Raw genomic sequence first — 16643 nt, 5'->3', positions numbered from 1 at the left:
AGCTCATTCAATAGAAGGCGTTTGGGTTGAACTTCTCTGTTTATATTGAGGACAGCGTGACTCACAGGCCACAGCGGAGAAATGTAATCATACTGCGTTGCTGTTAGTTGCTGGGGTGTTTTCAGGCACTTAGGTCACGCCCAAAATAACGCACGGCCGAGCGGAAGGCAGAGAAATGAGGTGTCAGCCCATCTGAGACAGACTGGACCAAACTGGCTTTCTCTTGGGTTTTTGGACAACAGGGTTGGCGACTTTCTCGCTAAATTTGGCACATTTACTCCATTTGCTCGACAGTGACAAATCTGCTGACATCGTTATGGCTTTTTAAAATTTTAGTTATTAAACAATAAAACAAATACAGAACATGCATTGGAAGTTTCTTCACTGTTATGTTGGAATAAGCTTCTGTGAGCTCACACACGTTACCTCCCCCACACATAAAGTCACAAGAAGATTGGGACCAATATAAAGATCAAAGGATCAAAACTAGTTTTGAGTTTTGATTTTTCATTGATCAAAGTTAAAAGGATTCTTGCTTAAAGCAGCACGCTGCCTGTGCCACACCTGCCTTCCAAACTACTGGTATAGCTTAACTTCAACCAACTACTTAAAGACATACGAGGCAACAAGACACTTTATGCTAGTGATCCATCACGCATAGAAGTCATTACCTCTGCCAAGGCAAAATAGAAAACAGAAACAACACACAAAAGGTTTTGGTCACTTTTTGTCTCTCTCGCAGTGTGATTCCTGTCCCTATTATAATCCATCCATCCATCCATCCATCCATCCATCCATCCATCCATCCATCCATCCATCCATCCATCCATCCATCCATCCATCCATCCATCCATCCATCCATCCATCCATCCATCCATCCATCCATCCATCCATCCTCTACCGCTTATCCGGGGTCGGGTCGTGGGGGCAGCAGCCTAAGAAGAGAAGCCCAGACTTCCCTCTCCCCAGCTACTTCTACCAGCTCATCCGGGGGGATCCCCAGGCGTTCCCAGACCAGTCGAGAGACATAGTCTCTATTATATACTACATATAATATATATCTCTATTATATATAGACATAGTCTTGAGAGACATCGTCCCCATTATAATAACAATGCGAATGTTTCGCCTGAAACAGATCAGAACGCTCTGAGATTCTCTGCTTGAGTTTCTGGGCTACGACAGATATTAAACGCAGCCCTGCACCATAACAGAGAGAACTTAATAACTCTCAGTGAGTTTCCAATCACTAAAAGTGGATTTGGGAACGAGAAACATGTCAACAACTCTCTAGATCCTCCAAAGGTGTAGTATTTAAAATATACACTTTATGTATAATGCGATCGTTGGCCTAGCAAAACATGTTGACTGTGTTTTGTGTACCTTCCATGGGAACTGAAATGCTGAGACGAAGCCGGTGGAAAAAGGAACTCCCGCAGGAAATACGAAAGTATTGCATTTGGGCCACTGTTTCTTTATCTGGCTCTTGGTTCAATAATCTCCAGATTTTGCAGTTTGAGGAGAAATGTTTGACAAACAGACAAAAGTAGCTGTATTTGCTGACAGATTGTGGATTATTCACAGATCTTGTGGCAGGGAAACAACCTTAATCTGCCAGGCGTCCATCTTAAATGCCAGTCAAATCCCATCAGTGGACAGAAATGTCCATCCTGTCAGGACACAGACGTGTTCAGTGGAAGGTCCTTCTCTCCTCCTTCATACAGAACAAATATATGACCTGCACGGACAAAGAGCGTCTCCACAGGTTCTTACTGTATGTGAGATACAGGGAGGACATCCCATAGTTATGAATGTCAACAACAATGATGTTGCCACTGTACAATATGGATCTTTGTTGTTGCATAAGCAACAACAGTGTAGATTCAGCTCTGTGTTTTGGCACCTGTGTGGTTGTTATTAAACCTGTTGGGTAAGTGTTGAGTCAAGCCGCTGTCACGTGTCAGCGCATGTCAGCGCATCATGACTCAGCAACTTTTCTTGTGGCTGCTCACATGTTTCCAGTACCTGGTATCAACAGGCAGCTGTTGATGGGACATGCGTCCTGACTTTGTTTACTCCTGGTCATGTGTGGCTTTGTCCATAAATTCTCCGCTGGGACACATCTGTCTCTTGAATTAGACATTTTCTGGTCATGCCCCCCCCCCCCCCCCCCCCCCCCCCCACCCCCCCCCCCCCCCCCCCCCCCCCCCCCCCCCCCCCCCCCCCCCCCACCCCCCCCCCCCCCCCCACAGCTTTTCACAGGCCTCTGATAAATCCCGTTCCAGCCGACAGCTCAGGGCGGGGACCCTCTTTTCAGTTTACCTGGATTTAGTTGTAAAAGTTTCACATAGTGCGGTCTCCATGGTGATGAGGATGATGATGTGATACGGTCGTCCATTTTTAAGTCAACTGCGTGGACGTGCACGTCTCCTGCATTTGCACGCTCAGCTGAATATTCGGGGCTCGGAGCAGTGTACGTGCTGCTGCTTTTCCTTAATCACAGAGGTGAGGATGGATGCGTGGGAACTACGATCATCACATTGTAGCTGGAAAGAATCATCCGATTGTCTCTCTCTGAAATTGCAAAACTGTTTGCACATTGGCACAGCTGCTCCACCTGTGATGTATTGGCAGAACTTCTGGAATGGTGGCTTTAAGACAGAAAAGCAGGCGTGGACGACTGCCAGGTGGTGGTTTATTGCCCTTAAACTACACGAGGGAAGAGATGTTTGTTGGACTACTTCCAAATCAATCAAAAGAAAGGAAATTCTTGTAACAGCTGCAGCCTAAACACACTTTTCACACATAAAAAAGGGCTTTTCAGAGTGTGAAATAAGATAAAGACACATAGAAGATAAACAACAATGATCTACATGCCCCCTTCTGGGATTCGATCCCTCACCATTTCATTCAAACTGCTGAGGTTTCCAAAAGAGCCGTCAAACCATTTCACCAAGATTAGTGCAACAATTGTACACTTGTACAACACTTGTAACCTATTAGAGTGTCTAATTTAAACCATATAAGATCAAAAATCTTGCTTTTTTTTTTTTAAAGAGAATGAGATGATTAAGCAAAGGTCCTGAAGTCGACGTCTGGCACCTTCTTGTTGTTGTCTGTCGACTTTTTCCTGTAGCAGAACCACACAAAAAACCATCCCTGAAAAGTACCTGAGCAAATGTTAGTCTCCACCACCGCCTATTTACACTAGACGGAGCAGCGCTGTGTTTGCATTAACTTCGCCTTCCCGACACACCATCCATCTGTTGTCACCGAGAGGAGCTGATTCTGCAGAAAAAAATGGGGCACGAAACAGGGTTCCAGGAACATTTCGATAAACACCCACTTGGCCCTGTTTGAATCCAGTGGATGGCGAATGAATAATTAGAAAACGATGGTCCCATTGTTGTTGCAGTGAAACGAGTGTTTGGGCAGTGTTGCTGAACAGGCTCGACGGCCGTCTTAAGCATCACTCACTTTCAGTTGAACAGCGTTAACGAGTGACAGAAGAAGCTGGTTACAAAACAAGATGGACCTGAAGGCCCGAGCGAGACCCCTGCATGAGGCGCACGGTTGGTCGTCACCGCTCAGCGATGACGATTTTTAGGATTTTAGTATAGTAGTTTTAACCAAAACCACCACCAACACTTTTAAAACTCTTTTTTTTTAAAAAACAAAAAAACAACAACATTTGCTTCTGGCAATATTACATATAAATATATATTAAGGGCCACAAAGGCCTGGCTGAAGGCCAGGATCAGGGTCCTTTGGTCAAGTTTAGAATATTTTTGTCCATGTTTTCATTGTAGCACTTCCTGTATCGTGCATGTGCCAGTCTGCTTTCATGCTGCTGTAGCTCAGTTTTGTCACAGTGTGTTACACCTCTGTCTCACAGTCTCTCGCTGCATTAGCATCCCAGCAATAGTATCAGTTAAATTACTGTAGCGAGAATTCTCTTTGCCCCCGACATCGCCGCACCTATAGAGGGCAGTATTTCACACATTTGAGCCCAACACCCTCAACATGATACGCCGACATGTTTTATCCCCCTGCAGTTTATTCAACAGCTGTGTAAATACAGTTTTAGTCAGAAAACACAAACACCAACCATGACTTTTGGGCATTACACTAAATGATCAACTGATACGCCTGGACTGGATGGATCAGATAAATGGCTTTGAGCTTTGCACTCAATTAATGGTTAATTAGTTGGTTAAAGGAAGTGGGGATTAATTTAAGTAGATAATTAAGTAAATGGTAAAGCAGGTCTTTAAATCTGTGTAATTCTTTGTGTTTGTGTTTCAGAGGCTGCATGGCATTAAGATGAGACACTGGTGCATTTCCACGCTCTCACACCAGGACCCCATTTGTGCCTCCTTACCTGCAAATGAGGGAACAATGGGATGATAATCACATGGGGGGGAGGGCACCAAAATCCACTAATGCAAATGAGAATATTTTCCTCTGAATTCTGGGTAGATTTGATCCCGCATTGGAATCTGCGACAGTCGGCTCCGTTGCCAGCAAAGCTCTCCACCGTGATGACATCTGGCCTCGCTTTTGAAATATCTTAGTCGTCTGACTGACTGTGCGGAGCATGAGGAGAAGCGTGTTTCATGGTTCATCTAGACCACACAGCGGTTCCCAAGAATTCAACTTTGACCCTGCTCAGAAAGAAGAAGTGGTGAGACGAATATGATGACATCATTGTTCAAAAACGAGAGGGCAGGGCCAGATGGAGCAAACATGTGTTCCAGACGAGAACCACGTCTGAGCTACGTTCCGAAGTGTAACGACCTCGAAGACGTTGTGTTTTGCAACACAATACTGCTGTTTTAGTCCACTGAAACTTGGATTCCACAACAGTAAACAGGGACAGAAACTGCAGCATGGCGATTAAAGAAGAAAAAAACTGAAGTGAAATCAGATTGATGGTCAGCTGAGTCCCGATCGCACTTACGCCAGCACTCTGGGGTTTTTACCGAAGGTCAGCGTTCCCTCTGTATTGTCATCTTTCCCCAGCCTCTGATGGATTGTCTCGTCGCCCGGAGAAAAGTGCGGCACATGCTGAATTAATCGTGATCTTAGCAGTTTTACTAGGACCATAATTCCTCCCTGTCCGACTAAACCTGAAAGCTTGGCAAACCCTTCGTGCATTTAGGGCCCGTTTCTTCCTCCAGTCACGCTGCCATCTCTGGAGCGTCCTGACAAACTGAGTGAAACACCAAATAAATAACAACGAGTTTGAGAATTTGCATTTACTTCAGGATTCCTCCTTGAACATGTTCAGATCTGGGGTGAGAAGGCCTCTTTTAAAGGCTTAAAACATACACAGTCGGGCTTTGGAACGAGGGGAACAAGCTGGGGTGAGTGCAGTTACAAAATTTCCATACCAGATGTGGGCAGCTGGAGAGTTCCACGTGGATCCTCTTAAAGGACTGCGTCCAGAGGCAGAACTGGACACGTTCATCCAGGAAGATAAAAAACATTTCCAATCCAGTAAGAATCAACTCTTCCCTTGCTATTTTTTTCTCGGTTGTTTTTCCAGTCGTGAACAACAGCTGTGTTTTTGGTCGCGCCGTCACGACTAATGAAAGGGATAGTGCCGGAGCCAGATGTGTGTGGTAGGCAGCAGGGACGCCGGGCCAAAGAGGCCACCCTCAGCACATTTCCTGAGCCTTGAAAAGTCTCTTTTATCTCTTGGAGAAGGGCTGACTTCTGGCCCCTGGCCTGCAGCGTGTTCCCCCTAAAAGTCGCCCCCCCCACCCGTTTTAAGTTTTGTGCCGATGGGACTGAAAGCTCATTCTTCCTCGGAGGCGAGAGCTCACGGCAGCGCTCATGACCAGCACATTCCAGAATAATCTCCGCCATGTTACATGTTTCAGCAGCAGCTGTTGAAGGGGAAACTAAATTCACTGCAGAATTATATAACTTGAACATTTAGTTCTTCCACTCCAAAGGTCTGGGACCAGTTTGATGGATGTATCCGCTTTCAGGAAATGCAGCTACAGACGGTCTTGAGGTGTTTGTGGAGTTGGAGAAGCAATTTGGCCATTTTTAAAAGTCTAAGAAAGGTCGGGGAACCATTGAGCCAAATAAGCCACTTTTTTTCCCCCCAGGAACTTAATCTGTACCTACAAACATGTAATCACCCACAAACGCACTCACCCCGCCGTCCATCTGCGCCTCTCCTTTACTTGAGTTTCCAAATGGTCATAACACAACCCAAATTAAGCAGAGACTGCGGGGGAGTTCCAGTCAGACCCAATCGGTCTTCTTCAGCTCACAACCCCAAGAATCCAGGGAATCTTAAAAATCCCAGACGGTATGGGGTTACCGGGGGTAATTTTGGTGTAAATACGCCAAGGATTGTCAAAATCCCTGGTAAAGGATGGAAGCTCCTGCGGTGGAAAAGGGCAAACTCCGGGTGACGGATGAAGGAACTAGTGAAAACAAAAAAAATCTTTGCCTCTCTGTGGTTAGGCAACAGTCAAACGGTCTCAATTTTTCTGTTACGAGATAAGACGCTGCTGCTGGGCCAGTTTTCGAGAGGCACCACCGGTGTGGGTGTGACACCCTCACAGAGATGACTAGCTTCTATGACCGCTTTCCTTCACACCTTTTCTGGACTCTTTGCTACTTTATACTAACACAGAATTAAACCAGCTTCCAGAAAATCTCAAACCAACTGATTTAATATCCATCTCATAAAAACCAAGTTAAACAATTGCACCTAAACTACTCATTTTTGTCAGTGATTCCTGAGAATATGTGCACCTGTGGCTATTCGGTTATTTTAAAAAAACAAATTTTAACTTATCGTCACGATATCTCACAATAATTGCATTAAAACTGATGCGGCAGAGAAAAGGAAATATGAAAAAAATTAGGTAAATATGTAAATTCAAAACTGGAGCTGCAACTAAACAACAGCAGAAGAGACGTCAACAACCAGGTGAACGTGAACACCCGTCACCTGTTTCCCTGAGCTTCGCATGAGCTGTTGTTTCAGGACAGAAAGGCAGATAATAATCTCAGGATCCCGCCATCATTACACCCAACCCCCGATACCCCCACCACCGCCATCTGCTAAACGGGGGTAGGGCTGTCTGTTTCCACGGCAACTGTGTACCCCTCCTCCCTGTACACATTGAGGTTCCTTTTGTGTAGCCCACGTGCAGTCTGTTGCAACTGTGCTCATTCTGCATTGCTCAAGAGCACCGGCACTAAGAGTGTGTCAGACTTGGGTGTGTGTGTGGGGGGGGTCTATTTCCCGAGGATTTATGACATCCACTCAAACTCATGCCCACAGACAACAAGCTTTCAGGAACTATATAGGGCAAGACACTGAAGCAGCCCGAGGGCATCACTGCACCTCCCCCATGAAAAACAAGGTGACCTTGCAAATACCCCCCCCCACACACACACACACACCAGCCCCTTCACCAACCCCCGTGCTTAGTCACGCTGTTCCTAAAGTTGGATAAGAGGCAGGAAGGAAGAGCGTGCAGTAACTCAGCTGGGCTGGTGAAAGAGCCCCCCCCCCCCCGGTGATAAAAAACGCATCTTTCTGAAACTCATCTTTGTCAATATTTTGTCATGTCCTGATCCAAAGCTAAACCGAGCCGCTCTGATCAGAAGCAGGTCCTTATTAGGCTCTATTTGGGATACACAGTTTCCTAAACAACACCCAGATGGAAAGTATTAGTCCTGCTGGCAGGAGGCGCAGCCATCCCCTGGTCCTATGAATTATAATGTAGCATTATGGGCTATGTCCCCCGCTGAACTGAGTCACCCCACGTCCAAGCGCCTAAAACCTTACAGGTGCACCTACTTGGATGCCAATATATTATGTTCCTGGCGAAAGCAAGACGTTACACCGGGCCGTGATCCCCTTCGCTGAACTCTTCCGACAAATTTGTCCTTTTGAGTTTGGTTGCTATAGCGAACGCTAAAACGCCCAAAGGCGCGGTTCATAAAAGTTACGCGATCTTCCAGCGAGAGCGAGGCTGCGGGTTAAAGCGACCCCTTCCTGAAAATGGATGGTCATCCCTCCGACGTCATCGTGGACGGTCGCCAGGGTAAACTCAGGCCGGAATAATAAAATGACTCACATTGTTTCTGGCCGCGTTGGCTCGGGGACCGCCTCAAGAATGTGAATTAAAAGGTTAAAACCAGCAGGAGCGCGCATTTCTGCAGACACTGGCGTGACTGAGGCTTACCATTCGGTTTCCGCTGACCCTTCTCTACCTAACAAAACGGGTTTATTGATATAAATAGAAGGTCCTTTGTGGTAAATGTGCACATGACCACCTCGTAAAGAAACCGGGGCACCACACGGGTCCGTGTTCCTTCCATCCTGGCGTCCTCAATGCGTGAATGGGATCATCTGTCCTAGCAGGACTTGCAGAGTCACCGAGGGATAAATCCAGTTGCAGACAACTTTCAAAAGTGCACGTGTGTGTGTGTGGGCAAACGGGGGTAGGGAGCAAAGAGGTCCTGTGTGAGGGCAGGACAGCAAATGTGACAAGGGGAAGATTCACAGTGGTTCAGGTTCTGAGGCGAGTCTCTAGTGAAGCTCTTTCTGTAGGAATGTTGCAACGTCATATGAGGAGCAGCCAGAAATCGGTGACTGCAGCAGCGTGCCAACGTGCATTTCCTCCCGCACGATCGATTAAAACGCGTCGCACGTTGAAAGTGCCTGATTTTAAATCTCCCTAATGTTTTTTATTGCAGTTGTTTTTTTAAAAACTTGGACGACCACCCCGAAACACCATAGCAGATGAATATCCAAGGCCCCTCTGTTGAGTAATCGTGGGCCACCAGGAAATGAAAAACAGCCCTGGGTTCCAGAATACAGACATAATATTGTCCTTTATAATCACGCATGCTCATTTTGCGCCCACATGCAGATGCATTTAAGGCCAAATCAATCATCTCGATCCCCACTCATCAACATCTGCAGCGGCTCCAGTTCGTGTCCTGGGCTGGGGTTTACCAGGACACCCCACAATGCACCCTGCGAATAAAGGCATCGGGGCTCACAATAGAGCTCGGCTGCTGCCTCAGAAGGGGGAAGGGCGTCACATTCCACCACTGACCTGCAGTTTGTGGAAGAAATTAGACAATAACTGCTACTTGCAAGCGGGGTTTGACTAAAATGGAATGGCACCTGGGTGCTTGGTCTGCGGCGTGCATGTGTGCCAGGGCAGAGCTCTGTTTGGGCTTTTGTTCGAGGAAGGAGGATGACATTTTAGGGGATCTGGCCAGAACACAGCGATCATTCAACACGACCGGCAGCTCGACGTGGCTTATTTAAATCTCACTGGGGAAAGTGAAGTAGTGGAAAATCCACAAACGGACTGCGTGAGGTTACTGTGTCTCGTCACAGCCCACCGATTGACGACTGCACGAGTTCTTAACAAATTCAAACGCAGCTTTCCGCATCTCACCCCAATGCCGATTTAACGCGACATTGTCTTTAATGGGATGCTAAGAGCGGGGAGGGCACGTGTGATGGAGCCCAATGCTGGCAACAGCTTCGGAATTCCTGCCACAGCAACAGCAGCATGAAGTGGAAGACAATTAGCACACTTAAAAGGAACAGAGAGGTCCTGCAAGACCAAGCATTTAGCACAGGTTGTGACACGTGTCACCTTGCTCAAAACAGGGATTTAGCCTCTTTGGGTGCATTTTGTGCAACAAACACTCATCATATGGCGTCAACCTGTCAGCAAATTCAAGATAAACAGGGACTGGCGCTTGCAACGTGTTCACACGCACCCGAACCGGCCCAACAAAGACTATGTAAGGGAATGCCAAGGTGTGCCAAACATGGCCAGGTGCAGTTAGTCGACAGAATCTGGTCGAAATCACCACTGATTGAGGCCTAATTGGGATTGAACTAATTGTCTGTTTAAAGTAAACTGGGTGTAGTAGACGGGGTATTTAAGATAACATCGTATGTGAATGTTTTCACTCCAAAATGAAGGTTGCAGTGCACTTTAACTTGCTTCTGAGTCAAAGTTAGGACGGAAAAAGGCGAAACGGGGATTGCATCAGGAATGCTGGCCGTTGACGGTTTTCCTCCAGTGCGCAGACAGGGGGTGGGGTGCTCGGCTCGAACTGGGAGGAGAAATAAAGGACGGGGAGGGGAGACTGGGATTATTCTTTGTCCTCACCCCGCAGTTCAACGCGCATAACTCGGGAAGGAGGAGCACACGAATGGAGCTGAGCTGGATGGCTTGATAACAGAGCGGGAGCATTTGCTTTAAAAAGACAGAAAAGACGGGGGGAAAGCTCCCAACGCCAGCCACAACTAACAGAGAGGACCTGAAATCCCAAGGTAAAAATGATTTTTGTTGGGGGGGGGGGACCGTATAGCGTGGAAATAAATCGCGGCGACGCAGCATCACCGTCCAGCCTTCTAGCTTCTGCTAACAATGGTGAGATGTTAGTTCAAGTTGGGGCTTTAACTTTGTGGGAGAAGATGAATTTCTGACTGCTTTTCAACCAGTACAGTCCAAAAACGCCGTTTAATAACTCGGGGAGAACGGAACTAATGTTGGTAAAGGAGCCAAAATGATCCTGCTAACGAAGTTTGGGCGCATCGTTTGGCACCGGAGCGGCGTTAATTTGCTCATTGGTAACCAGATTGGTCTCGATTCTCTCTAGTCTGTTTCGGGGTTTGTATTTATTTCTTTGGTATATTTACAACCATAATTATATTTTTGTCTGGCCTGACCGTGGAGGTTGGACTTAACGATGGAAGAATGCACCGGGATGTTTCCCCCCCCCAGCAAATCCTCAAACTTCAGCGTGCTGAAAGAACCATAATATTTCATGATTTATACGTGTGTGTATTAATTAAGGACCGTTATAGTTTTCTTTTGTCGTTCGGCTCGATTTTAGTCCAATAATGCTGATACGAGACGCGCGCCTTGGCGTCGCCCCACGCGGTGGATCCTCTCGGACATGGATCAGCTCTTCTTTCACAATTGATCACTTTTTTTTTTGCGTGTATCCTGTTTTATTTCTCTCCCCACACCTGAGAAGCTTCGCCCCGCTTTGATTAGGCCCCAGTTTGCCCCCCCAAAGCCCGAAATCCACCGGGCATCCGAGTCAGACCCGTGATCAGGATCCTGGCGAGTCACCACAAAGGGCCGCCAGTCCAGGAGGACCAAGTCTCTTCCAGGGAGAGGCCACTGCTGCTGGAAACAGGGCTCCAGAGGCATTTATAAACCAGTTTATAAAAAAATAAGGGGGGGGGGGGGGTTTAATCAGATCGGGCCACCATTAACTGGTCATCCACTGGTCATCCTTGGACATCAAGCTCTGATTTGCAAAGGTGATATCCCCCAATTCCACTTGTTTGTTCTTAAACTTTAAATGTTTGTGTGTTTGTAATGCTTCTGGTGTGTTTGTAATGCCCCCCCCCCCCCCCCCCCCCCCCCCCCCACTGTTCTTTGTCCTATAAAACATGCAGGTGCACACCGGTAGCACAAACGGCTCACTTGTCTCTGTGCATTAAACTTGTGTACATTAGCTGTTCTTTGGATTTCTTTGTTTTCTTAAAGACGCCGAGTTCCCTGTTCAGGGCTGGGGAGTGCCCCTGAAATTAGAGCCGTTATATAGAAGCAGCACCAAAGAACCCTTAAAGCCCACAGATGTGAAAACATTCCACTTCCCTATCCCATGTTCTGTGCTTCTGCGTCGGTGTTTTCCTCCATGTGCTGCTTGAGATTTGTCCAAGAAAGATTTGTTTTGTCTTCGGAGGTTGACGTGGGGGACTGGACAGCAGGCTGACGTGGACTGGAAGCTCTGAAGTGGTTTAAAAGAGGACTTTTCCATCGGAATGTTGTCGGCGATCCTGGATCTGGTGCACTTTGCAAAATAGGGGGCCTCGGAACCATCTTTTGACCCAGAAGTGGTGGAGGTTGAAGACCCCAGAGTGTATAGATGAGCCCCTGTGCTACCCTGGTGTCTATTCAGACAGGCAAAGCTAGAGCCAGCCCCGGCAGCTGCAGAGCTCCGTGCTTTTTGCTGAACCGTACCCGAACTGCACCGACCAGAGGTGTTTCTGAGCTGCGTCTTCCTCAAAACAAATTAATGTTGCAACACTCCTCTCTCATCGGTGTTTGAGACAACTGTACAGACCGAGTAAACCAGTTTGGGTAGAAGGCATTACAGGAAAAGCACAAGCTTAATTGGCACCAGTGCAGCGGTGTGTGTGTGCTGCTTTCTTTAACGTTCACACACAGCACCCCAATTTACACTCTGGTGTCGATCAATAGGTCTTCCTAAAGACCATTTGAAGATCTTGGAGGTTGTGTGTGATCTGACTGGCTTCCTATTGGGGTGTGTGACTGGCTTCCTATTGGGGTCATTTTTACACCCGAAGGTGTTAAAATGCCACGTGTTTTCCCCCAAAAGGCGAATGTGACGGGAACGTTTTAAATGTGTCACCTGGTCTGGGTCCCTATTCAGTTTCAGCGGAGTGTTTGCCAGCCTATTAACCGACACATTGTGTTTGAGTGATGCGCCCATCTCTGGTTTTACTGCCCTCCAATGTCACAATAGCAACTATTCAGTGCTTTTGTAACGTGACAGGTTGTGTGACTGCAGAGGCAAATTTGTTAAGTGAGGTTTCACATTCCGTCCTGGCATTGGGTAGTTTAAGAATGGCATAACGTCAATCGGATTACGTGCCATGATCGTGCAGTCCTGCCCAAGTTACGCATCGTGTGTAATTACCAGGGCTGCGACAGCTGGCATCTGTCTCTGACCAGTGACTCAAAGTACACTGATGTGCACAGATTTGTCTTGATTGACAATATATTGCATTGTCATGTCCCAGATCCTGGGGACAGTTGTACCAGAATTTCAGGTTTTTGGCTCAAACGGATTATCGGTTGACAGGTAGGTGTCACCATTTCTGCTTTACGCCGCTCCGATTTGTTGCCGTGCAAATTGGCATTTGCAGCTGTTAAATGACCTGACACCACACTGGTGTTTTTCACATGTACACCTACTATGTGATCTCTGTACTGTGGATTGAGCCGGTTTCATACCAGAGACGCCAGAATGTGATCCCAACACAGGACTGCTTTTTAGTGCCAGATGGCCTGAGGCATTATGGTGCCCAGCTATCCTTAAACGTGCATCAAAATGCCATCTTGGGGTTTTTGTGTTCTTTTCCAATTTACAGTAAACACCCTAGTTATTTACGTGGCTCCTAGTTAAAGGGGGAAATAACTTGGCAGAGTTTTTAACGAAGGAGGCCAGACAGGGTGTGAAACCGCAGCAGTTCACTGCCTCATTATGGCTTCCACTATTAGCTCTTTATGACCGTTTTCTCTTGTATTTGGCAGTCGTGTACAGTTGCAGCTGAAGAAAACATTTAAGGAATGAAATGAGAACCGTGGCAAAGGGCCTCAGTGTGATTGGATTATAGCAAACAAAAGTGGCATTTTGCTGTTTTCTTAAGATCTAACATCAGCTGATCGACTAATCATTTCAGTGTACAATAACGGCTGTTCAAGCTCAACACTTGTCTCCAGAATCACAACGGCTGCTGCAGCAACTTTCACTGGTTTTTATATTCGAGGAGCAGCGCAGTAGCACCGCCTTGTGGCCGAGTTGCTCAATAACGGGCCGTTTGTACGTGCTTGTCAGATTGAAACCGGTTTTTCTAAAGAGGAAGATTATTTTGTGCACAACAATCACTTCAGATGTGCATGACTTTCAGATTTAACTTGTCCGGATTGTGTAACTATTTGGCAACGGGAAAGTGTATGAATCCAAAATCGTCTAAATGTGTTAGCAACTGGACAACTCTCTAATGTCTGCCTCTCTGGTTTCCGCACAGGTTTGAGCTGTCCCGTCCTGTTCCAGAGCCAAAATGAGCTGGAGTTTCCTCACGCGCCTGTTGGACGAGATCTCCAACCACTCGACCTTCGTGGGCAAAATCTGGCTCACCCTCCTCATCGTCTTCCGCATCGTGCTGACGGCCGTCGGGGGCGAGTCTATTTACTATGATGAACAGAGTAAGTTTGTGTGCAACACAAACCAGCCTGGTTGCGAGAACGTGTGCTACGACGCCTTCGCGCCGCTGTCGCACATTCGCTTCTGGGTTTTCCAGGTGATTATGATCACCGCCCCCACCATCATGTACCTCGGCTTCGCCATGCACAAAATCGCCCGGATGAACGACGACGACTATCGACCCCGCAGCAGGAAGAAGATGCCCATCGTCAGCCGGGGAGCCAACCGGGACTACGAGGAAGCGGAGGACAACGGCGAGGAGGACCCGATGATCCTGGAAGAGATCGAACCGGAAAAGGAGAAGGAGAAGGAGACCACGGAGAAGCCGTGCAAGAAACACGACGGGCGGCGTCGGATCAAGCGCGATGGCCTGATGAAGGTCTACGTGTTCCAGCTGCTATCGCGGGCCATCTTCGAAGTCTCCTTCCTGTTTGGACAGTACATCCTCTACGGGCTGGAAGTCGCACCCTCGTACGTTTGCACGCGCTCCCCTTGCCCGCACACGGTGGACTGTTTTGTTTCCCGTCCCACGGAGAAAACCATCTTCCTGCTCATCATGTATGCGGTCAGCGGTCTTTGCTTGCTCTTCACCCTGCTGGAGATCATCCACCTCGGCATCAGCGGTCTTCGGGACTGCTTCTGCGCCCCCCGGCCTCGCCCTCCCACCCCGCGCCACTCGGCTCTCGCCAGCCAGAGGTCCTCCATCTCCCGCCAGCCGTCCGCTCCGCCGGGCTACCACACGGCTCTGAAAAAGGACCCTTCGGGAAAGATGGGCTTTAGGGACAACCTGGGAGACTCCGGCCGGGAGTCTTTTGGTGACGAGACTTCATCGCGGGAACTGGAGAGGCTGCGTAAACACCTGAAACTGGCGCAGCAGCACCTGGACATGGCCTACCAGAACGGGGAAAGCAGCCCGTCGCGCAGCAGCAGCCCCGAGTCCAACGGCACGGCGGTGGAGCAGAACCGGCTGAACTTTGCTCAGGAGAAGCAGAGTGACAAAGGTCAGACTTCCCTAATTTTATTGTTGGCGCATCTTTGCCAGGGTTTTGATGGAATTCTAGATCTGTAAAGTATTAATTCATTCAGAGGAATCCCTTTTGCTGACTGGTGTCGTCTGTCTGTTCACAGGTTTACGTGCCTAACTTCAGAACCAGCAAGCAGACATAAGGGAACCGGGGTGTGTGTGGGTACAGTGAATGAGTTTGCTTGAGGCGGATGAAGCCAGCCCAAGCTGTCCAGTGTTACAAGGAGTGGAACGTCATCCCAGCAATACTTGAGACAATTAATCTGTCTGAACATCCAAAGTGCTTCAAAACTAGCATCATACAGCGACAGTTACCGCGTACGTCTTCCTCAGGGCAGCTATTCTCTTAAGTTGTTTTTTAAATCTGACTCTGAGAGCCATTAGTCTTTTGTACTCTGTTGGAAATCCATAAATGAATGCATCTCAAGTTTGCCTTAGACCAGAACTGGAACTGTTTTGTTTTGAGCTTTTGTTCAAGACCAGAAAGGGTGTTGAACCCGAATGAACCTTTTTCTTTAGTGTGGAAGTGAATTGTTGAACAAAACTGAAGGCGCCATCCATTAGAAGGTACTGCCGTCGTCGGGTTGAAGATGGAGGCAATGAAGTCTTTTTCTTTGAATTATTTTCTTAAATTTCCAATTTATTTTGACAACGTCGGCGCCGCATCGGTCAACGTTCCCAAGCCGGTAGCCTCGACGGTAACTGGAACACTCTTGGAGCGCCTTTGTCCAAAGGAATAAACAAACCTGGATAATGCTTGAAAAGACAAACCTGTAACTTTTGATATCGTCTTATAATGTCTTAAATGTGTTTTTGATACTGTTCCTTTATTTTTGTATTAGTTGATAGTTGTGATATGGAAGAAGAGGCTCTGTCACTGTGGGTTTTTTTTATTTTTATTTTTTAAAGATTTGCGTTCACTGCTGTCTTGGCTGCAGCCCTGTGACTGATGCATTCTGGAAACAGGTACAATTTAAAGTCAAATGCAACATTTATAGAAATGTCCACCTGCAGCTTGGTTTACATGACGCTTGATTTTCTTTGATCTGCAAACATTCCCCCTCCTCCCCACGGAGCCTTGCATCTGTTGGTTACATATTTTTGATAAAACTCGCGTTTGTGATCTGAAAGTGCTGGTTTTTGGATCTCTGATCCCAGTCTGACATCTGCAAACGATGTAACTTCAATGTGAACTCAATGCCTTGAATGTGCTCTTTGAAGACGCCATCTTTTGTATTCTGAATCATAGCCGCAGTGCCGTTACTGCCAGTTCAAATACGGTAATTTCAAGTTACTTTTGAGCAATGCTTTTTGTACTTTTATACTTTTTGTATTGATAGTACTTTGTGATTACTTTTAAATAAATTTTTTCCAGCAAATTGAATTCTCTTTATTTGACTTGAAAAGCTGCCATCAATGTTAAATGCTTCTCATCGACATTTATTTGCTTGTTTAATGTTTAATATGCATGTGAAATGGAATATATCCAGACTTGCTATTAGAGCTGTTAAAATATCGTCCTGAACGAACCTGCAGTGACCCCTGGTGGATGCATTCGCTTCCTGCAACCTTATAG

General features: G+C 47.1%; 1 protein-coding gene across 1 annotated transcript; it reads left to right on the top strand.

Annotated features, from left to right (window-relative positions):
• Window positions 1-10165: 10165 nt before the first annotated feature.
• gjc4b (gap junction protein gamma 4b) lies at window positions 10166-16446 on the top strand. The gene is made up of 3 exons (XM_003962095.3): window positions 10166-10345; window positions 13868-15044; window positions 15172-16446. The coding sequence occupies exons 2-3, from the start codon at window positions 13901-13903 to the stop codon at window positions 15183-15185; spliced, it is 1158 nt and encodes a 385-aa protein (XP_003962144.1). The 5' UTR covers window positions 10166-10345; window positions 13868-13900; the 3' UTR covers window positions 15186-16446.
• The last annotated feature ends 197 nt before the right edge of the window (window positions 16447-16643 follow it).

This window comes from Takifugu rubripes, chromosome 1 (assembly GCF_901000725.2).
Source record: "Takifugu rubripes chromosome 1, fTakRub1.2, whole genome shotgun sequence".
NCBI lineage: Eukaryota > Metazoa > Chordata > Actinopteri > Tetraodontiformes > Tetraodontidae > Takifugu > Takifugu rubripes.
Note: the sequence above shows the minus strand (reverse complement) of the source record. Positions and strands in the feature narration are given on the sequence as shown.